This window comes from Astatotilapia calliptera, chromosome 6 (genome assembly GCF_964374335.1).
Source record: "Astatotilapia calliptera chromosome 6, fAstCal68.1, whole genome shotgun sequence".
Taxonomy (NCBI): Eukaryota; Metazoa; Chordata; class Actinopteri; order Cichliformes; family Cichlidae; genus Astatotilapia; species Astatotilapia calliptera.
The window spans coordinates 21,067,980-21,087,853 of record NC_137427.1 but is presented as its reverse complement, the minus strand read 5'-3'; the positions used below and the strand labels follow the sequence as shown (position 1 = coordinate 21,087,853).

Genomic DNA, 19,874 nt, shown 5'->3' with positions numbered 1-19,874 from the left:
TTACAGATCAACTGAGCGTAACTGCTGTGTTTACAAATCTGCGAAAGCAGCCGCAGCAGCCGCGCGACAGCAGCGTGAGGACGTAGGCTGCCACTGCATCCTGGGAACTGTAGTAAAAAGAAAATAAACGCAGTTTGGATGCTATTTAAGTGTGCTCCTTTTTTTTTTTGACGCGATTTTTATCGGTTTTGGCTTAAATATTGACATAAGTATAAGACATAATTAATTTGAAACGACACATACTATAAAATTAATAGAAAATTGGCATAATATTTATTCCCGTCCTTCCACCTAAAATGACAATACAATTTGAAATAGGCCTAGCCTGGGGTATTTTGTGTAACATTCTCAATTAAGTAATAAATTGCCTGTTTGAGCTAAATTATTACAATTTATTTATATTTGTGTATAATGTTTCTTTGTTTTCTTCATTGCTAATGTCCACAATAATCTGCGTTAATAATAACTAAAGCTAACATGGCTGCCACTGAAAACCTGCACTGACTGGTCTGAACAGAAAATGATGGAGAGCAGTTACCACCAGATGGCAACATCATAACACACAAGCTTGACTTTCTTTTGCCTTTATCTACAACGATAAAGCAGGTGACGCTGTCATGTGCTTGCTAAAGTGGTGTGCTGGAGATATTATTATTGGGAAATAATAAGTCACTTAAACTTTTATTGATACACTAGCCTTGAATGCAAGCTACAGTGTGGGGCTGGAGCTGGTGGGAAAACTGTATTTCTTTTCAGTACCAAATCAATAATTTGGTACACTAAAAGTGTCATTATTTATTAAACTGGTGCAGGAAGCTGCTACTGCATGTATTATTAATGCCAGTGTAAAGTCATGATAAAGACTGCAAAGGTTTGTAAATGGCAGTCATAGTAATTAAAATAAGATTGTCTTAAATTTAGGTAATGTAACTTTAGACAAACTATAAAACATAGCATATTACACTGCGAGTGAACAGTGCACCCTTAGCGCTTACAGAGAAATTAAAAGGATAAGTAGCAGCCAAGTGCTACTAATCAAATTCACTGTACTGACTGATCATCAGCAAGTGTGAGCACCATCATTAAAGCAGAGGTTTTGGCAGTTTGCTGGTCTGGAGCATTAAGGTGTGTGTCATCATAATGCCACAACCCTCACAAGAGTTAAGTGCCTCGGTTAGCATGTTAAATGTTAAAGTTCATGATGTTACAATTACAAAAAGACTAAACAAGTAGCCCTTTTTTAAGTGCCGCCAGAAGAAAGCCTCTTCACTCTAAAAAGTACATGGCAGCAAAGCTTATGTTTGCAAAGTTGCATCTGAACAAACATCTAATACCAGCTGTCAAGCACGGCGGTGGAGGGGTGATGATTTGGGTTTCTTACAGCCACAGGACCTGGGACCTGCACTCCGAAGTGACATGAAGAGTGTGGTGCTGGCAGCAAAGCAGCTAATTTTACAAAGAAATTACACTATTGAAAAATATAAAGAGGTTAAACATAAGAGACAGCAATGAATACAGCAGTGTGTGAGCAAACACTGCAGCATGATGTAGTTTTAAAAATGTGCTCCTTAAGTGATTTGGTCATTAAGAGTGTTAATAAAGTTCAGCCTTTATGAAGTCTGGAATTAAAGCTGGTGAAAAGTTAACATACATTAATATCACAACTGATTGACAACAATCAAGTATTTTATTGAGTTAATGTTTAAAATACAGTTAAATTTTGTATTCTTTCAGCTGCAGCCTCAGGCGTTTTTAAGAGTGGGAATAAATATAAAATTATAATTCAATCAAAGGCTTTGTCTACATGCAAGTTTGATACAGTGTTAGCAAGTACAACTAGGCGTCCGGCTTAAGGATCATATATTAATGCTTCCAGAACAATAAAACTGTTGTAAAACTGTTTGCAGCCTACAGAAAAAAAGAATAAAGTTGTGTCTAAGAATCTCCATATTATATTACTGAAGTTTGTAAGGGAAAGGCAAAGACATTAGACACTATTAAAAAAGTTTAAATGATGACACAGTGTAAGATATCGTGTTTTTGTTTGAGGTTGTAATCATCTAATTTTAAGACTTGCTAAAAACCAAATGATTAATTTCTATGTCCTGATAGTAAACCTTATATTGTTTTTCAGATGATATGCTGTGTGTCACTGGAAAGAAAGAAATAAGTGAATTAGGTTCACATTGATCTATACTTATCGGAATTATTTTTAAGGAAGTGTGGGTTATTTTAAAATGCTGGGTTTGAGATAGTATTTTGGATAGAGTTCAATGAGTTTTGACTGCTGTTTGGGATTAAGGTGAGCGGTTTGTGTTGTTTATGTGTAAATTGTTTATTTGAGTTGTGCAGATCTCTGTGGTAGAGCTGTAATACCATCTGGTGGGTCTGGAGCCTGTTTTTGTGACAGCTTACATTTTAGAAGTCAAACTTCCTTTTTAGGATGTAAAAGTGTTTCCTCTCCAAGACTCAGTGATAGATATATATAGTTTTCTGTTTTGTTAATTTAGTGGTAGATCATTAAAAAGCTCTTATTTTTATCACATCTTTAAAATGGCCTCTAATTGTGGTTAGTTAATAAATGATTCAAGTTAATATCCTTGGAGTAAAATAAATACAAAATAGTGCAACTTCAACTTGTTGGGCATTGATCGTTATGGTGTTGATGTAATGGTGTTGAAGACGTTAGTCAAAAGTGAAAATGATCCAAATTAGGGCTGCCACGATTAGTCGACTAGTCACGATTACGTCGACTATCAAAATCGTCGACGACTGATTTAATAGTCGACGGCTCGTTTGAAGCTTAGATCACAAAAGACGCAGGAATAAGTAGTAGAATTTAAGATTGTAATAACGGACTGAAACAGAAGATGGCAGCACTGCATGTACAAGAATGCCAGCTGCCGTTAAACCCCAAAGAAGAAGTAGCTCTGTCCAGTGTTGCCAACTTAGCGTCTTTGTAACTCTCAACAAGCAGCGGGTGCTGTAACGCAGTCAGTTCTTCTTTTACTCTTTTACTCTTATGCTGTTTTGTGGATCACAAGGTTTAAAACTACTTATAAACACACACACACACACAAAGTAGCTCCACCAGAGTGCCTATTTCGGGTCACTTTTGCCGGTCCAAGCCCGGGTAAAGGAGCAGGGTTGGAATTGTGACATTAAAAAAAACAATAATTGCTAAAAGAAATTTATTTTGTAGTTCTAAATAAACTCTAAATGCATTTAGGACGTTTTTTACTCACTTTATGTCTCTTCCATGATGTTATTTCTCTCTCCAACAACATAGGTTACAATTACATTAGCATGACCAATTATGCTAATTGGTGATGACGTCATTTAGCGACTTCTAGCGACTTTTAGGACAACCAATAGCGATTTTCCTTACTGAGGAGTTGGCAACACTGGCTCTGTCCCAGAATTCATAGCGCAGCCCAGCTCAGTTTCCAACAATGGCGGCAGCTAGTTAGTTTTAATATTACTCTTATTATTCTTTCTGGGTCATAAAACAAACGTTTAACATATTTTCAGGTGAGAATGTAGCTGTGTAAACCTCAAATATTTGCTCAGTTTATCAAGACCACATATTTTCAAAAGCGCTCCGACGTTTTCGGAGACATCTGTTACCCACCAGCTCGATAACTAGCCGGGGGCTAGGTCACTAGAGCCGTGAGAACACCGGACTCCCGGCAAATCGTTTTCAAACCCACCACCGTCTTTCGCTACTCAGGTTAAACATATATAAGTCACTTAGATAACTTAAAAATGTTAATGTTTGGCTTTTTTTTAGTATTTTATTTGTTCCTGAGTAAATCGGTTTGGCTGAGATTAAAGTTATAGTTTTTACACAGCTGAATAAACGTCAAGCAGACAGCTGATTATCAGAAGTGTGAGATGCTCGAGAATATACTCCGGTGTCCTGTTATATTTTAGATAGCAAGGAGTTTATTAAACTTCACCGAAACAATCTGCAAATTTCATTAAAATTTAATAAACTAGCATCTTGTCCTTATTTTTAGTTAGCACAGACCTCAAACACTTAAAGCTTAAACACTAATGATAGTTATATAAGAGCAGATGCAGGCTGGTGCAATAAGCTGTACTTTTACGTCCAAATGGATGCACGATCTGATAATCGGTGACTAGTCGACTATCAAAATAATCGTTTGTGGCAGCCCTAATCCAAATACAACTGAAACGCTGCAGTGGGACCTTAAGAGAGCTGTGAATGTGAATGCCCTCAAACCTCAGTGAACTGAAGCAACACTTGTCATGCAAATCAGTTCAGTTTTGTTTATACAGCGCCAAATCTAAACAGCAGGTGCTTCAAGGCGCTTTATAATGTAAGGTAAAGATCCTACAATAATAGAGATAAAACTCAAATATAATCAAATAACCCCCTTTAAGCAATCACTAGGAGACTGTGAGAGGGAAAAACTCCTTTAACAGGAAGAAACCTCCAGCAGAACCAGGCTCAGGGAGGTGCAGCCATCTGCTGCGCCCGGTTGGGGGAAGACGGGGCAGAAAACACACTCCTTTAACTTATTGCTGCTAAACGTGGTTCTGAATTGCTCAGGATTTTCTACGAGTCTGTTGTGGCCAGTGCGATCCTCTATGCTGTTGCATGCTGGGGGAGCAGGCTGAGGGTAGCAGATGCCAACAGACTCGATAAACTGATTTGTAAGGCCAGTGATGTTGTGGGGATGGAACTGGACTCCCTCAAGGTGATGTCGGACAGGCGGATGTTGTCCAAGATAAAGACAATGTTGGATAACACCTCCCACCCACTCCATGACATGCTGGTCAGTCACAGGAGCACGTTCAGTGAAAGACAGAGTACCGAAAAGCACCACTGAACGACACAGGAAATCATTCCTGCCTGTGGCCATCTCCCTGTACAACTCATCCACTTAACACACTGTTTACTGCAACAGCTACACCCTTTTTGCACATGTTCTTTTTCAGCTATTTATTAATAAGTGACTTTTATGTATATATATATATGCCTGTATCAATAAAGTATTCTGATTCTGAATCATGGGGTCTACTTCTGCTTCTGCATTTTAGCTCAGTTTGTTGTCAAATAAACAATGACACACTGTAATATGTCAAGTGCTGTTTGTATTTACTTAATTTTAAGATCTGATGAAAAAAATCTGACAAAGGCTTCATTCACTGTTTTTACTGTGTCTCCATGATCTGCCTGACATTAAGCATTTCTTCACTCTGCTTTTTCTTGGTTACTTTAACAGATATGAGCTAAAATAAACCCTCTTTAGCAGTGTTAAATAAATGTGTAAATCCTCTCCAGTGAGAAGTTGTGCTTGTGTGCGTAACAGCAGCTGGTGAGAGTTCACAGGCCATGTTCATGTGTCCAGAGCGTGATCTTGCTTGAAATGGATTCACTGCTGGCGTTGCTGCCGTCCGACACAGGCCCGATACTCAGGCGTTTTTACGCTTTATTCAATTTTAGTAGTTAAACATGTGACCATTTGGCTGAAATCTGAGCCTGCTGAAAAAAAACTTACCTTTTCCTGAGCATACTGTACCACACCACGTGATCTAAATCCTCCTGCTGGGGTACAGCGTGTTTCTAGATTAAAGTTGAGGTGCCACAGAGGAGTTTATGAAACACTGTGCTCCTCCTGTGACATTGCTTAATAATAGTTGATGTATGAGGTCAGACATGGGTTTCCATTCACAGAAGTCGGCGCTGAAGTCCCCTTTTCAGCACTTGCAACCTTTGCCAACTTTAATCCAAGGCTAATGTTTAACAAAGAAAACCAAGTAGACAAAACGATGGACGGCAAGAGTGCATCCTTTCAAAAATGCTTTATTTATCTACTATATCACTATAAATATACCAATGCTGAACAAGGAAACGGGGCCTTCTGATAGAAAAGAGTCTGCATAGGTCTACAAAGGGCACATGTTGGCAATAAAGGCACACACTACGAAGAGTTAAAGATGCTAAACCCGAACATCTAAGTTAAACCAGGCACGCGCAGCTCCATACTGACACAGGAAGATCGTCCTGCTGCCGCTGCTGCATTGTGGGTGAAATGCAGGTGATGGAAAGTAAAGCAGGTGCTGTGAGTGGAAGGGAGAATGCAGTTTTCTGTTGTTAAAACCACGTGAAATTTTGGTGAAGGTTAAATCATTGCCCCATCCACCCATCATTAGATCTTTTAATTATTTAGCCAAAAAAAGTTGCAACACATTGAGCCGGAGGCGCCAATGGGTCGTAACGCCTCGGCGGGCCAGGTTTAACCTTTGATATCGATAACGGGGAGAACTTGGCGTTCCCACTCTAAACACCGCGTCCAGTTCCAAATAGCAAACACAACGTTACACCTAACAAAAGCACAATAACCTCCAATGTTTAACAAACTATTGGACACTTTGGGGGAAAAAAAGAATCTACTTTTGTTAGTCTGACTTTTATACCTAAACAAGGTGTAAATAAAGAAAACAAATAGGTTTTACAATATATTATGCCTTTTCTTCTCACTTCATAAACAACACACGTAATGCATATATTAAATATATCCCGACTTATTGTCATCGTACAAGATCATAATAAGAGCCGTTAACAGCAGTTTGTTTTCTACATTAAATCCAGTTTCAAAGGAGAGAGAGAAGCAGTAAAATGCAGAATACAGAGTGAGATTACACAACTATGGACTAGTTAAGCAGTCTTTTCACTCACACTCTTGGGCCTAAACTTAAAAGCCAGGGAGCCCTCATATTAGCAAATAAAATACCATCGAATGCGGTGAAGGAGAATAATAATAATACAAAAGAAAAAAGAGCTGGTTTACAAATAAAAGGACACTCAAATGTTTGGCATTTTTCATAAAGGATGGCTCTTGTGGAGTGTGACTTCATGATCAGCAGCTGTTTGAATTAGAGTGTTACAATACTTGCATATTCCAGTGGGATGTATTGCTCCCAGTTATTCCCAGTCCACAAGTACACTTGTGTAGATGCACTGCAGAGTTTTCAAAGCGCCCGCTGAGCATTGAGGAGCTGCAGGCTTTATATGAGAAGAAGCACAAACTTTGCTCCAGTTCACACGTTTGATATCTCTTCATCTGAAAGTGGCAACTTCTCGCCTTTTATAAATACATTTACGTGCACCTCGGAAGAGGATGGAGGCAACCTTGGCACATCTGGCTACAAAAGCTGAAACCTCAATACAGTAATACCACAAATCTGCATCATGGGATATACAAATTCTTCTTTGTGCCAAAACACGCGGGCTTGGTTTTCTTACAAAAAGGCACAGTGAAAAGCAGGCAGTTGCATAAACAGCGTGTAGATGTAAGGCACTGTAGTCAGGAGTCTTTCTAAAGTCCTCAGACTGAAGTGGATGTTAAGGTTTTTGGTCAGCACTGGCAAAAAGTACGAGCTGTTCAAGTGATAGAGTGCTCCAGTCCAGATAGAAAAATGTCTCTCATTTCTGTCCGTAGTTGTTCACAATTAAAAACATCAGAAAAAAACATACATAACTGAGTAAGAACAAAAAACAGCTAACATCTATTCAGTCTTAATCCCCTATTACCGCCGTTTCTTTAAATGTGGAACATTTTCCATGTCAGCTGAACATCATTCAAAAAGCTTTCCAGTTTTCTTTCTTAATTATTTGTTCCCAACAGGAATCTGTCAAAATAACAAATATTTAGCAGGCAACATTTCTTCAAAGAAAACCAACAAATGTGTTTCAATGTATCAAAGAGGAGATAGAGAAACAACCTTGCAAAGCAAAAAAAAAAGAGCAAAAATGAGCTAATTATAGGTAAATAAATGCAACCTAGAAAACCTAGAACCTTCATGTAAAACAACCAAAAACACAATAAAAACTACAATAACCAAAAAGTACCAAACAGGCGTGTTCAAAGCATTCAACCAGCATGGACGGACAGCATCACCTACAGCATGTAAAATTGGCTAAAATACTATATAATGATGGGGGGAAAAAAAGGCATTAGTATATCTGAAGACAGCAGTCTTCAGCGGTATTTATCAGTAGTTCCTGTTGTAGTTTTTCTTCCTTACGATTAACTCGTCTCTCTTTTTTATTGTTACTCTGAAAATAGTTTCAAATCTAGAACAAATACCACGGCAACATGGAAAGAGAGAGCGACAAAGAATAGACACCTTAAATATATATCTTCTCTTCATAAATACTTGAACGTACCTTCGGTGTTCCCGTGGTGGGATTCGGAGAGAAACAAAAAAGGCAGAGGGGTGTTATTGGGAGTTGTCGTTTGTTACATTTGTTACATTATTCAGTAGAAAACAGTGATGCTGCCTAATTAGAAACACTATGTTCACCTTGGGTTGAGGACATACCGAGGCCGATAGGAGACGTCAGGCTGTTTGTCACTGTGTGTGCTTTTAATATTTGCTACAAATTCCTTTCGAGCTCAAGTTTGAGATGTTTCTACGTGATGGGACAGACAATGCTGAGATGTAGTTCAGTCACAGGCAGGATCTGAGCCTCTTAATCAGTATGTCTGGTAGACATCATGGATGGGCAGCTGGAAGGCTGTGGCGGGGAAGGCCTGGGGCACCGCGTAGCCGGCGTAACCTCCGTATGCTGCAGCCGCCACGGCTGCGTTTTTCTGCAGAGCTGCCAGAGCTGCTGTGTTGGCAGTGTAGTTTGTGATGGGGACATACCCAGGTCCATACAGACCACCAGCTGCTGGGATGCGCTGTACGTTGTGGGCCATGGCATAGACTGGAGTGATTGGACGGCCCTGCGTAGGGAAAGAAAGTGAATTAGAAAAAGGAGATTTTTAAAGCGTGCCCACAATGCCTGTATTTAATTTACATAAGAAGGGTGGCCATAGCTTCCTTTTACATAGAATTTAAGCCAGTGTGACTTAAACCTGAATTCCTTCTATTGACCAGAAGGGGGAAGCAACTCTGCACAAAGAAATGCAAAAGTTTATGGAAACATGACCCCAATACTCACTTGATCCATGACCTCAGTAAACACTTTGCTGATAGGTTTATGGTCTTAATGACTACTTTCAAGTCTTACTGAATGCAGCATGATGTTTATTTTGTTAAGTATGGTCCCCATTAGAGCCGTAAAGAATAATAAAGCACAGTTTTGTTTTGTTTTTTTGGGGGGGGGGGGGCTTATGTAGCAATGGGGCAGGCTGCTACAGAATGAGTGCGGACCATCTCTTTCTCAGTCAGACCAGCCCATCCCTAATCACAACTGGTTTCAAAACAGCCAGATAGAGCCGTAAAAATCTCAAGTCACGGCTTCACAGTCACTAAGTTAATCTTTTCTTTAAGGTCTGAATCACACATGGGCTAAGTATGGGCCCTGGGCTTCAACCTGGGCCCCAGCGTCCTTAAAGGGAAACTAAAGACTCCCCAGCCTTCCTAAATGAAATAAAAGCATTGCTATTGGTGCTTAACGTGAATGATTATAATAAGTCTCTACTGCACCTTCCCTCTACAGCTCCACAGGATAATAGCTCACACATCTGGATGCCCAGTGAAAGATCTCCAGTTCGATTCCAGGGAGAGACATAAATCCTTTTGGGGTTGCAATAGAGGGCATCCGTTATAACAATCTGTCTAACACAGTGTGTTTTGGCAGGTGAGGGAACCTTGAGACGTGGTTATAGAGGTGCAGCGTGGGGAAAAGAACTCCTTAAGAAATAATCCACATAATAACTTGCTTTGCAAGGCTGCGATCAGCTGACCTGTGCTGCTACTCTATTGTTCACTGCTCTTTGTGGATTTGGCCAGCCAAATTCAGCAAGATATAATGAGATGTTTCATGAGCTGTATGGTTCATTTTCAAACCCCCAGACACCATAAAATGAGTAAAAAGAGAGTGAATCTAGTCAGCATCATCACGTTAAGTATCAGTTGATGTGTGATGTAACTTAACGTCACAAAACTGCAAACTCACCAGTTTAGCCTGAACTAACGTCTACCAACCAGCTCAGTAGACCTAAAGTATTTTCATGCAAAGTTTGAATAAGGGAATTTGTATACTTCAAGTATGAGTTCAGATCATGCATCGATCTCAAAAATGATTGAAAAACTTTGGAAAATAATCTCTCATCGTCTTTCTTACATCTTTCTCCGTTTCCCAGTCCTGCACATTAACGTTTGCTTCTCTTCCTCTCTCTCTCTTAGCTCACACACACATTTAGGAACAAACTGTGCAGAAACAGCTGTTCTGTTCTGAGATATTTGTCAAGCTGCTTGAAAAGTTGACCATGAAGTTACCCTCCTATTTAAAAAAACATCACTCAGTTTATGCTTGCGCTTCTTTTGTAGTGGTATGCAGGTGCTGAATTACAGCCACTGCAACTTTACATGGTAAATGGCCTGTATTTGTATATAGCACTTTACTAGTCCCTAAGGACCCCAAAGCGCTTTACACATCCAGTCATCCACCCATTCACACACTGGTGATGGCAAGCTACATTGTAGCCACAGCCAGCCGGGGCTCGAACCGGCAACCTTCCGATTACAAGGCGACCTCTCAACTCTTGAGCCACGATCGCCCCTGCCATCTGCACCATGAACGCATCACAGGGATGAGAAGAAAAAAAAAGGATATGATGAGGGTGTAAGTGGGCTGTTGGATGTCATAGCTTTCTTATTACTGAGAAAGTATATCCGTAGTGTTACCAGGAGCAACGGCAGCCACACAAATCTAAAAAATTGAATTAATATAACCGTAATATGCACTGACCTGCCAATCCCACTAAATTGCTCATTATCTGAATGTCATTCCGACTCCCTTTGACCCCGTGAATAATACCCACCTGGAAGGGTGGAGGGGTAGAGACCGCAGGTAGGACGGTGGCAGCAGCAGCAGCAGTAGCAGCAGCAGCAGCGGGGGAGTGTTCGGGGTGCTGCATGGCCAGAGGGTTGATAAGATGCTCCACTGTGTGCACCTTCCCCTCCTCCATCAGCTTGGCTGCAGGAGTGGCGCTGAACACTGGGTACTGCCCACCCAGAGTCTGTAATGCCACTGCACATAGAGAGACACACAAATGAGAGCTTGGATAACAGACTGGAGACAACAGAGCATCATCCAAATATTAACACTACTCAGGAAATAACAGATAAGCGCACACATGCATCCAATCATTTATAGAGATAAAACACTACAGAGGCGAAGAGAGAACAGCACAAACAGGGTGAAGGGTTCAATTTCAGCAAGAAGTGGAAATAAATAAGTTACACAAATTGGCGTTGTGGTGTGATTCAGCTTATGATGGTGCTCAGCTGGGGATTAACCCTAGCACTTCAACACACACACACACATACAGCAAACACAACATCAGTCATTGTTTCAGATCCACAAAAGTCTTTTCAATCCTGTGATTCCACACAGACCGGCACCGACACTGAGCTGCAGATTGAGGTCAAATCCTTAAACAAGGAAACATCAGTAACGTCGACTCTACTGAACGGATCTCTGATCACCAAACACACGACACTGACACACACATGCAGTAAATGGTTAGTAAGGTTTAATCAATATGTTGATAAAACAATTAGGCTTAGTAGCTTTAGTCGAAGAATTTGAAGGCTGAAGAATAATTCCAGTGTTTTAAATTTTCCATATCAACATCTTTAAAAAAAAAAAATCACTTCAGTTTCTATCTTTCATTCTTGAAAAAAGAAACGTACAGGATTTAGATGATCCACCAACATTAAAATAAACTCAGTTTCATTCCCCCTGCCTGCTTTCAGGAAATAAGGCAGAATGAAAGAAATTGAATTTTTCCACCAGGAAAATGATCCTTTGAAAACAAGACACTTACAACGTTTCTCTCTTAGCTGGGAGAGCAGTTGCTGTAGATGTAGATGTGCTACAACTCTTCATAACACTGGAATCATCCTTCAAGTGATCAGAATAGAGTGGACACAACAGTCTTTAGTTTGTGCTTTTACATTTGCATTTCAGCTCCGATTATGGCTTAAACTGTCATAACGCTCACAAAGCTACAGATAAGACTCAGTGTGACTAGAGAAAAAGCTACCTTCGTTATGTTCGAGCACTTATTAAAATAGAAAGACAAAAAAAGATCATCCATCTGTCAAGTCAAAGTTGGAGACGACTGCATATAAACTGCCTCGAAAAAACTACAACCGTATAAAAAGCTATGTATGATATGGCTGCTGACTAAACCTCTGCACTCCAGAGATTTGGTAACACTTTATTATTCTTATTGATGATTATTATAAAGAAGTGTAGCTATGGTTAATTGATTTTTAGTTAGCTAATAGTTACTGCTAAAGAAATACATAGCAATGTTAAACAGTGGTTCTACAGTGTAGGGTTTATATTTTGACCTAACAAGTGACTGATCCCTGCTTCGATTCTGGGATGTGATGCAAATCTCTAGAATTGCATCAAGACGGGCATCTGGCTTAAAAATGTACAGAATCTAAACCTGGGGAGCTACCCGCTGTGGTGACACCCTACCAAAAAGAAAGCACCCAAAAGCAGGATTGACAGGTTTACAATAACCCTGCAGATAATGTTCACAGATTATGGATAGGTAGGTATTTTTACTGTATATAGTACCATTTGTACATAACACAAAATACTCTTTTTGTAGGGATTTATTAATTCTGCTTTTTTAGTACTTTTGAGTTTTTGTTTACTTTCTAATATTTCTCCACTTCACGTTTTCTTTTTCACTCTTGTGCTGCTGTAACAAGTGAATTTCCCCAGTGTGTGTTTAATAAAGTCGATCTCTATCTGAAGGAGGGGCGGTGGCGTAATTCACGAGCTCGTGAAATCTTGTCCGGTTTCTCTCACTGCCTAGTTTGTCTTTAATTTGTAGTTTTTTAAATTGTTTCTATTATAAAAACTGCATAAATTGTAATTTTAGGCCTATTAATATTTTGGAAACATTAATGCTTCTTATTTTATTGCTTGTTAGCAGGGGGTTGCATGTTTTCTCATGTTTCTCATGTTCATGGAGACACACCATTGGTGTGAACCATTTCTCGTAAATATCAGCTTAAATGGGCTCCAACTGTCAGCATAAAGTGTTACCTGAAGAAGCTCGTAACGGTGTTTTAAAATCACCCTGTGGTGTGTCTGAAACAACCCTTACAGTCATGGCTTTTGTGTTTTAGGTTTCAGTTCACCGCTCATTTAAACAAGCACTGATCAGCACAGTTTGAACCTGAATAACCAGAAAGACAAATTTCTGTTGTGTAAGGAAAAGGAAAGAATGAGGAATGAAGTATAGCCGTTACCTTCTGGTCATGTTGGAAAGGACTGACTACAATGTTGTTATTCTTTACTGTAAATGAAAGAAAGGCCGTCCTTTTGCGCATGACCGTCCAGAAATGACTAGAAAGCTGATTCACAAAAAATGCTCCTCAAATCACACAGGAGAAAAAACTGCGGGCTGGAAGATTTAGTAAAAGCCTTTTTGAGATGGGCAAGAATAGGTCGGGGTTTGTCTATCTCACTGACTTGTGCCATGTTTGATGCCAACTGGGTTGACGGAAGCAGCGAGCTCCAGACTGGGCATCAGCTCATAGGACTTTTCAGGCTGCTTGGTCTTGCCCTCGTGGTAGCGGCTGTAGATGCCACGACCGGCAGAGTAACCTCCGAGGTACGACCCCCGTGGCCCAGGGGTACGATTACCTGCAGTAGCACGACCACGACCTCTCACAGTACCTGCTTAAAATACAATTAAGGGGATATGATGACAGGGGTTGTGGTTTAGGGCAGCAGGGGCAATTTTGGCAAGATGAGTTTTGAAAGTTTCTCAAGACATCAGACCTTGCACACGACTAATTTAACTCATATTTTAGCTAATATTCTGCACATAGAGAAATATTGCTACTGAATTTTTGCTCCGACTTGGAGGTGTTTGGGTTTAGTGTGGCCTCTGTCTCTTATATTAGGTCTATTATGTAACTCCATAATGTTGTCGACTTGTATTCCAAGAGTTTTGCCACTTGGTGGTGAGCTCTCTAATAACCCAGCATGAAATGGGAGGTGACAGCACAGCAGGAAAAAGATGGTGTTAGAAAATGTATAGTTTGTCACATGGCAAGAAGGCTCATTGTTCATCAGAGTAACAAGTAGGAATAAGGATGTGAGAGATTACCATTGTTCTGTATCATTGGGGATCCTTTGGAGAGAAAACCAAAACACAATGATTGCTCAAAGTTAGATTTTCCTGTTATCACCCAAGACCATATTTAAAATCAATCATTAAAGGTGATGGGATTAGCATTCATTGATCCATCAGCTGGTTTTGTATTTCCCTTTTACAACACCAGTTCCAAAAGAAAGTTGGGACGCTGTGTGAAATGTAAATTAAAACAGAAGGCAAAGATATGCAAATCTCACAAACACATGTTTTATTCAAAGCTTAGAACAAAGAAAATGTACGAAAACTTCAAACTAAGGAAATGTATTTAAAGAAAGAATCTGATCACGTTGAATTTAATGGCAGCATCGCTTCTCAAAAAGTTGTGACAGGCCCATGTTCACCACTGTAGTATCCATTACGCTCTGAACAACACTCCGTAAACTTCTGGGAACTGAAAAAGACCTGAGAATTTCGATTCCCCTAACCACAGAACAGTTTTCTGTTCTGTCTCAATCCATTTTTAAATGAGTCTTAATCCAACAACAATTCACATAAGGCTTTAACCTGAATTTGTAGATGGTGCATTGAACTGTGTTCACAGACTGTGATTTCTGGAAGTCTTCCTGAGCACATGCAGTGATTTCCATGACAGAATAACGCCTGTAGCGCCACCGGAGGGCCCAAAGATCACGCCTTCATTCAAAATGAGCTAATTTTTGTCTTTAAAGAAAAAGGTCTTAGTTAAACATTTGATATGCTTCTTCCGATGTCTTCCATTGTGACTAAAATATGGGTTTGTCAGATTTGTAAATCATTGCGTTCTTTTTTTTTTATTCACATTTTACACAGTGTCCCAACTTGTTTGGAATTGTGGTTGTAACATAAAAGTGATTTTAAGCCACAAACCCTCATCAAGTTAAAGATTTCTTTAAAATTTCTCATCAAATGAATCTTTAAATGATCATATTGTCCTTTTGAACGTCTGAAAATTTCTTACAGTAAATACTGTTTTCATATCACGAGATCCTAAAATGTTTTGGAGCTTTGGCTCCAACCAAGAGGGTTTTTCATGAAACACTGAATTTTGCAACAGATTATTACTGATTGAAAAAAAAATCATTCTAACCTTTGACGAAGTACTCTCTGTTGGGTCCAATGAGGGTGTTGTAAGGATAACCATAGTATGCCAATGTGTAGGGATCACACTGATAAACGTAGTTCTGCTGAGTAGCCTCTGAAGTGGCAGGAGCTCCCCCCTTTGAAGCCTTCTGGCGTGAGTACTGCTCTTTATCGACAGGTTTGGCGAGTGTCACCTCGATGCAGGACCCTTCTACCTCTGTGCCATTGAGGTTGTCCATAGCCAACACAGCATCATCCCGGGAGGTAAAGTGGACAAAGGCGTAGTCACGGATTTTCTTTACACGCTCTACACATCCAGGGTTAAACTGGCTGAAAATCTAAAGACAAAGGATGGGAGAAATTAAAATCGTGTCAGAAATGTTTTGCATGCTCGAACCCAAATAGCCAGTCGGTCCTCACCTGTCTGATCGTCTCTTCGCTGGTTTCCATCATTAGATTCCTGACATACAAGATCTTCACTGTTTCCATCACGTCTTCATCTACATCAATCTCTGGCTCTGCCCAGTCCACTGCAATCTGGTGGCCCCACAGCTGAATGCGTCCAGGCATCAGCTTCCTACGAGCCATGGCTGCTGCACGATGTGACTCATACTCTACGAAGGCAAAGCCACGGTTCTTCATCTTGTCTGCAGCGCTGGCATAAACTATCACATCTAATACGCCTTCTGTCACCTTGGAGACCTCTTCCAGGATCTCCTCACGTTTCTTGGTCTTGGGAATGCCACCAATGAAAAGACGGCAGTTGTCCACTGAGGAGCAGACACCCAGCAGCCGCCCAGGCCGCACTTCATAGTTATTCAGCTCCCGCACGGCTCTCTTGGCCTCGTGTTTCTCTGTGTACATTACAAAAGCGTACCCTCGATTTTTCCCATCAAAGTCCATCATCAGGCGCATCTCATAGATGCGTCCTACGGACTCAAACACTGGGACCAACTCATCTTCATAAACATCCCGCGGAATCTTTCCGACAAAGATCTCACAGCCTCGAGGAGGAGATGCACCATTCCAACCGGGAGGGGGACCGTACTTTCGCTGACCATTTTCCTGGACCATACTGTAGCCAGTACGCTCCATCAGGGCCACCAGTGAGGCCTCATTAGGTGCACCAGCAACACCCTCAGGGATGTTGAGCTGTCCATGGTGAGAGTGATGGGCACCAGAGGATTTGGAGGGGGCAACGTTGTTACTCATGGTCGAAGAAGAAGCAGGATCTTCAGCTGTCATTCTGACAAAACCATCCAATCAGATCAGGGCCTGAAGGAGGATAAGAGAGAGATCTGTCAAATTATACTGAATTAAATGGCTGCTGTAAAGACAGAGAAAAAAAATACAGCGGGAAGAAAATAGGCTGATGATCAGAAGACATCATTTAAACAACAGTGACTGATTGCTGACTTTGAGCACAATTTGCATGCATGCAAGATTACCTGACTAAAACAAACCAGCACACATTACGAGGCCTGAACACCACAGTGGAAATACAGCATCCATAAATCCTCAGGGCGCCTTCCCCTATCAGTGGTTTTACAACCTTGTTTTGTTGAGTAACTCAGATTGCTTGCTGACCTCTGACCCCTATCAGACAGATTGAAGGGCTGTAAACCCTGAAACCTCCAGCTCAAGGTTCACCAAGTATGACTAGGTCACATGCTCAGTGCATGTGTGTTTGTGGTGCGCTTGTGTGTAAAAAGTCAGCGAGGACTTAAGCTATATAAGGAATTTTGTGTAACATAAACCCTGTTATGTGACAAAAGGCTGCACACATTCATCTTTGCTACACACAAGCCTCCTGTGTGCACGCTCACCACGTGGCGGTGTTGGATTTTCCATCTCCTTATCAATATGAATGCCATACAGAGTGTGGGTGCAGCTATTAGTGTGTGCACATGTGTGTTTCAGTGTGTGTCATTAAGTAGTGCAGCCCTAAAAAAGGAACAGAGAACAATCAGAAATCGGCTTCCCGAACATAAACCTCTTACTCTGTTATTTTCCAACACAGCCGGCATTCAGAATGGAAAAATCCACAGGTTTTTAAATCCCCCAAATCATGCTGCATAAAATAGTAAGCAACCAATCAGAACAGACTATAACACTAATTTGATGTGACTCGGTATCATGTAAAAACATATAGGCCAAAAAAACAAATACTCGCTACTTAGGCTTTGCTTGGGTTTCTTTGTGCAGCACAAGATTGCCTGGACTAGGATGGAGATAGGTGAGGCAGTCAACAAAGGCAAAACACTAAAAAGCCAAGCAACCATGGTAACCTGCACACTGATCTGACCTGACCCAACATCCCACTCTCCTACAAACAAACCTGTTCACATGTCACTTTGTCCAAGGCTGAATGAGGGGCTTAGAATGACTAGTTCAAACATGGATGATAGTACAAAAAAGGAAGGAAGCTTTAAATGTCTTTTTTAAACAAAGCACAAACTCCCAAACGGTTAGGAAAAGGAAAAGGAAATCACCAAGTGTGGGGGAAAAAAAAAATATTTCCTCCTTTATCTTTTGCCAGTAGTTCACCACTGGTTGCTGAATCCCGACGAAGGTCAAGATGACATTCATTTATATCTGCTTTTCCAAAATAGTTTTCCAAGAATGGGTCATGGACCTGTTCTTGGGTAAAACTAAGGACAATGTGTGTATTCTAGCTCAGGAAGCAAAACCTTTGAGCATTTAACTGGCCTGCCTATCAGCACACGGGTCTTACTAAGAAATCATGCCGAAGCCTTCCGGGTTGTATCCACAGGTTCAAATTTTTCTGCGGTGCGTGGATTGTCTGAGGTTAATGTTAGAATTCGTATGTCGTGCAAATTCAATGGAAGGTTTCTAGGAGCTGTTGTTGTTGGGAGGTGCTTTTTAAACTAGGCTGCCAAACAGACACTGTCACCTTCAAACTAACTCATACTTGGAAGTATGTCTCTGCTTCCAGTTTGAGACACACTTTTTCAAGTTTTCCTACCACTCAGCTAGCAGCTCTTTGGGGTTGGGGTCCTCTATGCAAAAACTACAAGTAGCTGCAATCTGCTAAAGACCAAAGCAATCACAACTAGGTTTTTTGGTGCAGCACCATGTTTTTGACCAGTATGACTTACTGACAGCTAACAGCCACTCACCGTGTGGGGAATACACATTTTTCCAAGTTTGACCAAGTTGTAACACATCAAATGTGGCGAACAACTGTCCAGCAATGTATGTGTGACCTCAGTAAGACCCCTCTATAGGCTAATGTTAGTCTATAGAAGACAACTTTTTTGTTTAAATATATTTTTTCCTGTGAAGATCAACAGGAAAGCAGAGGGAAAAAGGGCCACGGGTCAGACCCGAACTCCAGCCAGCCGCTTTCAGTATTGTGGCATATGGTTGCCTGCTCATCCAACTGAGCTAAACTGGCACCCGTATCAAAAGCAACCCTAACCCTTCACCTTAAGAAATAAAATCTTCTGCCAGTTGTAGACAAATCATTTTTTTAAGAAAAAAGGGGGATATAAAAATTAATCAGAAAGATGCCTTGTGGGTACATTACACCTGTGTTAATGTACGAAAAATAAAAGTGTCCTAAAATAGTTGCACATATCAGTACATATTTTATGAGGTGGTGAAAACTTGTGATAGTGTATTTTATATGCTTGGACACACTAACCACTACCTTACAGCTTCCTTTGCATGTAGTCTTGTGTTTTTAATCAGTGCAAAGTAATTATAAGGAGACGACAGACGTAAAATCACCCTCGGTAAATATGATTATTGATGGAATGTTCCTTTATGACAAAAAACCCCTAAATGTCTTACATGGTTTGTTGCACTTTATCAGTATTTTTTGTCACTTCACGTCCCTTTTTAGGGCTGCCACTGAAAACATTTATGAAAGTAGTTTGTTTTGGCATGCAAACAAACTATGCAGCGTATTCGTCATCTCTGCAGCTCATGACATTTTAATCTCTTCTATTTTTTTGCTTCAGTGTGGTTTTCTTTGTCTGCCCTCCCTCTGTTCCTTCTACCGTGTGAAGTGCTAACATGACTCGACCTCATATCAGCCTTATCTTACCAGGCTGATGACAAAAGGAGGACAATATTCACACTGGGAGTTCTGCTGGATGATAAAATGAAGCTTTGTAACACAGTGAGCTTGACACTTTGTGCACTGAAGCAGTTAGTATTAAAAAAACAACAAATTTAAATCATTCTTCCTGCTTTTCACCACTTCCTAGACATTCCTAACTTCCTCAGTGCTGACCGTGTCAGGAGTGAAGTGAAACTCTGTTGTAAAAATATGAGAATAATTTGCGTGAATTTGAGATCCTTTGTGTAGCACATGTACAACACAGCATATTAAATGACAAAAAGCAGCTTGGGGAACATCTTCAGCATTCAATCCTGCATGTGTATAAGTGACAGAGAAAGGCAGAGTGGGGAGGAGGAGGAAACCTGAGGCTGAAACAGGTAGATAATTAACCAAGGTGAACACAAATCACAGCCTTTATTCACAGAGAGCATAAAGATTTACAGATGGTGTCTCATCCAGTAAAGACAAGGAGTTTGAAAAGTTATGACCACTTAGGTGTGGCTCACGTCTTCAGATTTGAGCCTCTTTGTTGGGGCATAACAGGA

At 40.5% G+C, this 19,874-nt stretch overlaps 1 protein-coding gene across 12 annotated transcripts in view; it reads right to left on the bottom strand.

Annotated features, from left to right (window-relative positions):
- Positions 1–5,817: 5,817 nt before the first annotated feature.
- Positions 5,818–19,874, bottom strand: part of rbm47 (RNA binding motif protein 47) — a 38,133-nt gene continuing 24,076 nt past the window's right edge. For 6 of the 12 annotated variants that reach the window (XM_026171029.2, XM_026171027.2, XM_026171031.2 and 3 more), the window contains 6 exons: positions 15,660–16,514; positions 15,247–15,577; positions 14,133–14,156; positions 13,490–13,699; positions 10,809–11,017; positions 8,377–8,762 (listed from right to left, as the gene is read on the bottom strand). In XM_026171029.2, coding sequence (XP_026026814.1) covers positions 8,511–8,762; positions 10,809–11,017; positions 13,490–13,699; positions 14,133–14,156; positions 15,247–15,577; positions 15,660–16,484 — 1,851 coding nt within the window. In that variant the 5' untranslated portion in view covers positions 16,485–16,514 and the 3' untranslated portion in view covers positions 8,377–8,510. Of the gene's footprint in view, positions 8,763–10,808; positions 11,018–13,489; positions 13,700–14,132; positions 14,157–15,246; positions 15,578–15,659; positions 16,515–19,874 lie in introns of all 12 variants that reach the window. The other 6 variants (XM_026171032.2, XM_080302945.1, XM_080302946.1 and 3 more) reach the window with 6 other exon arrangements.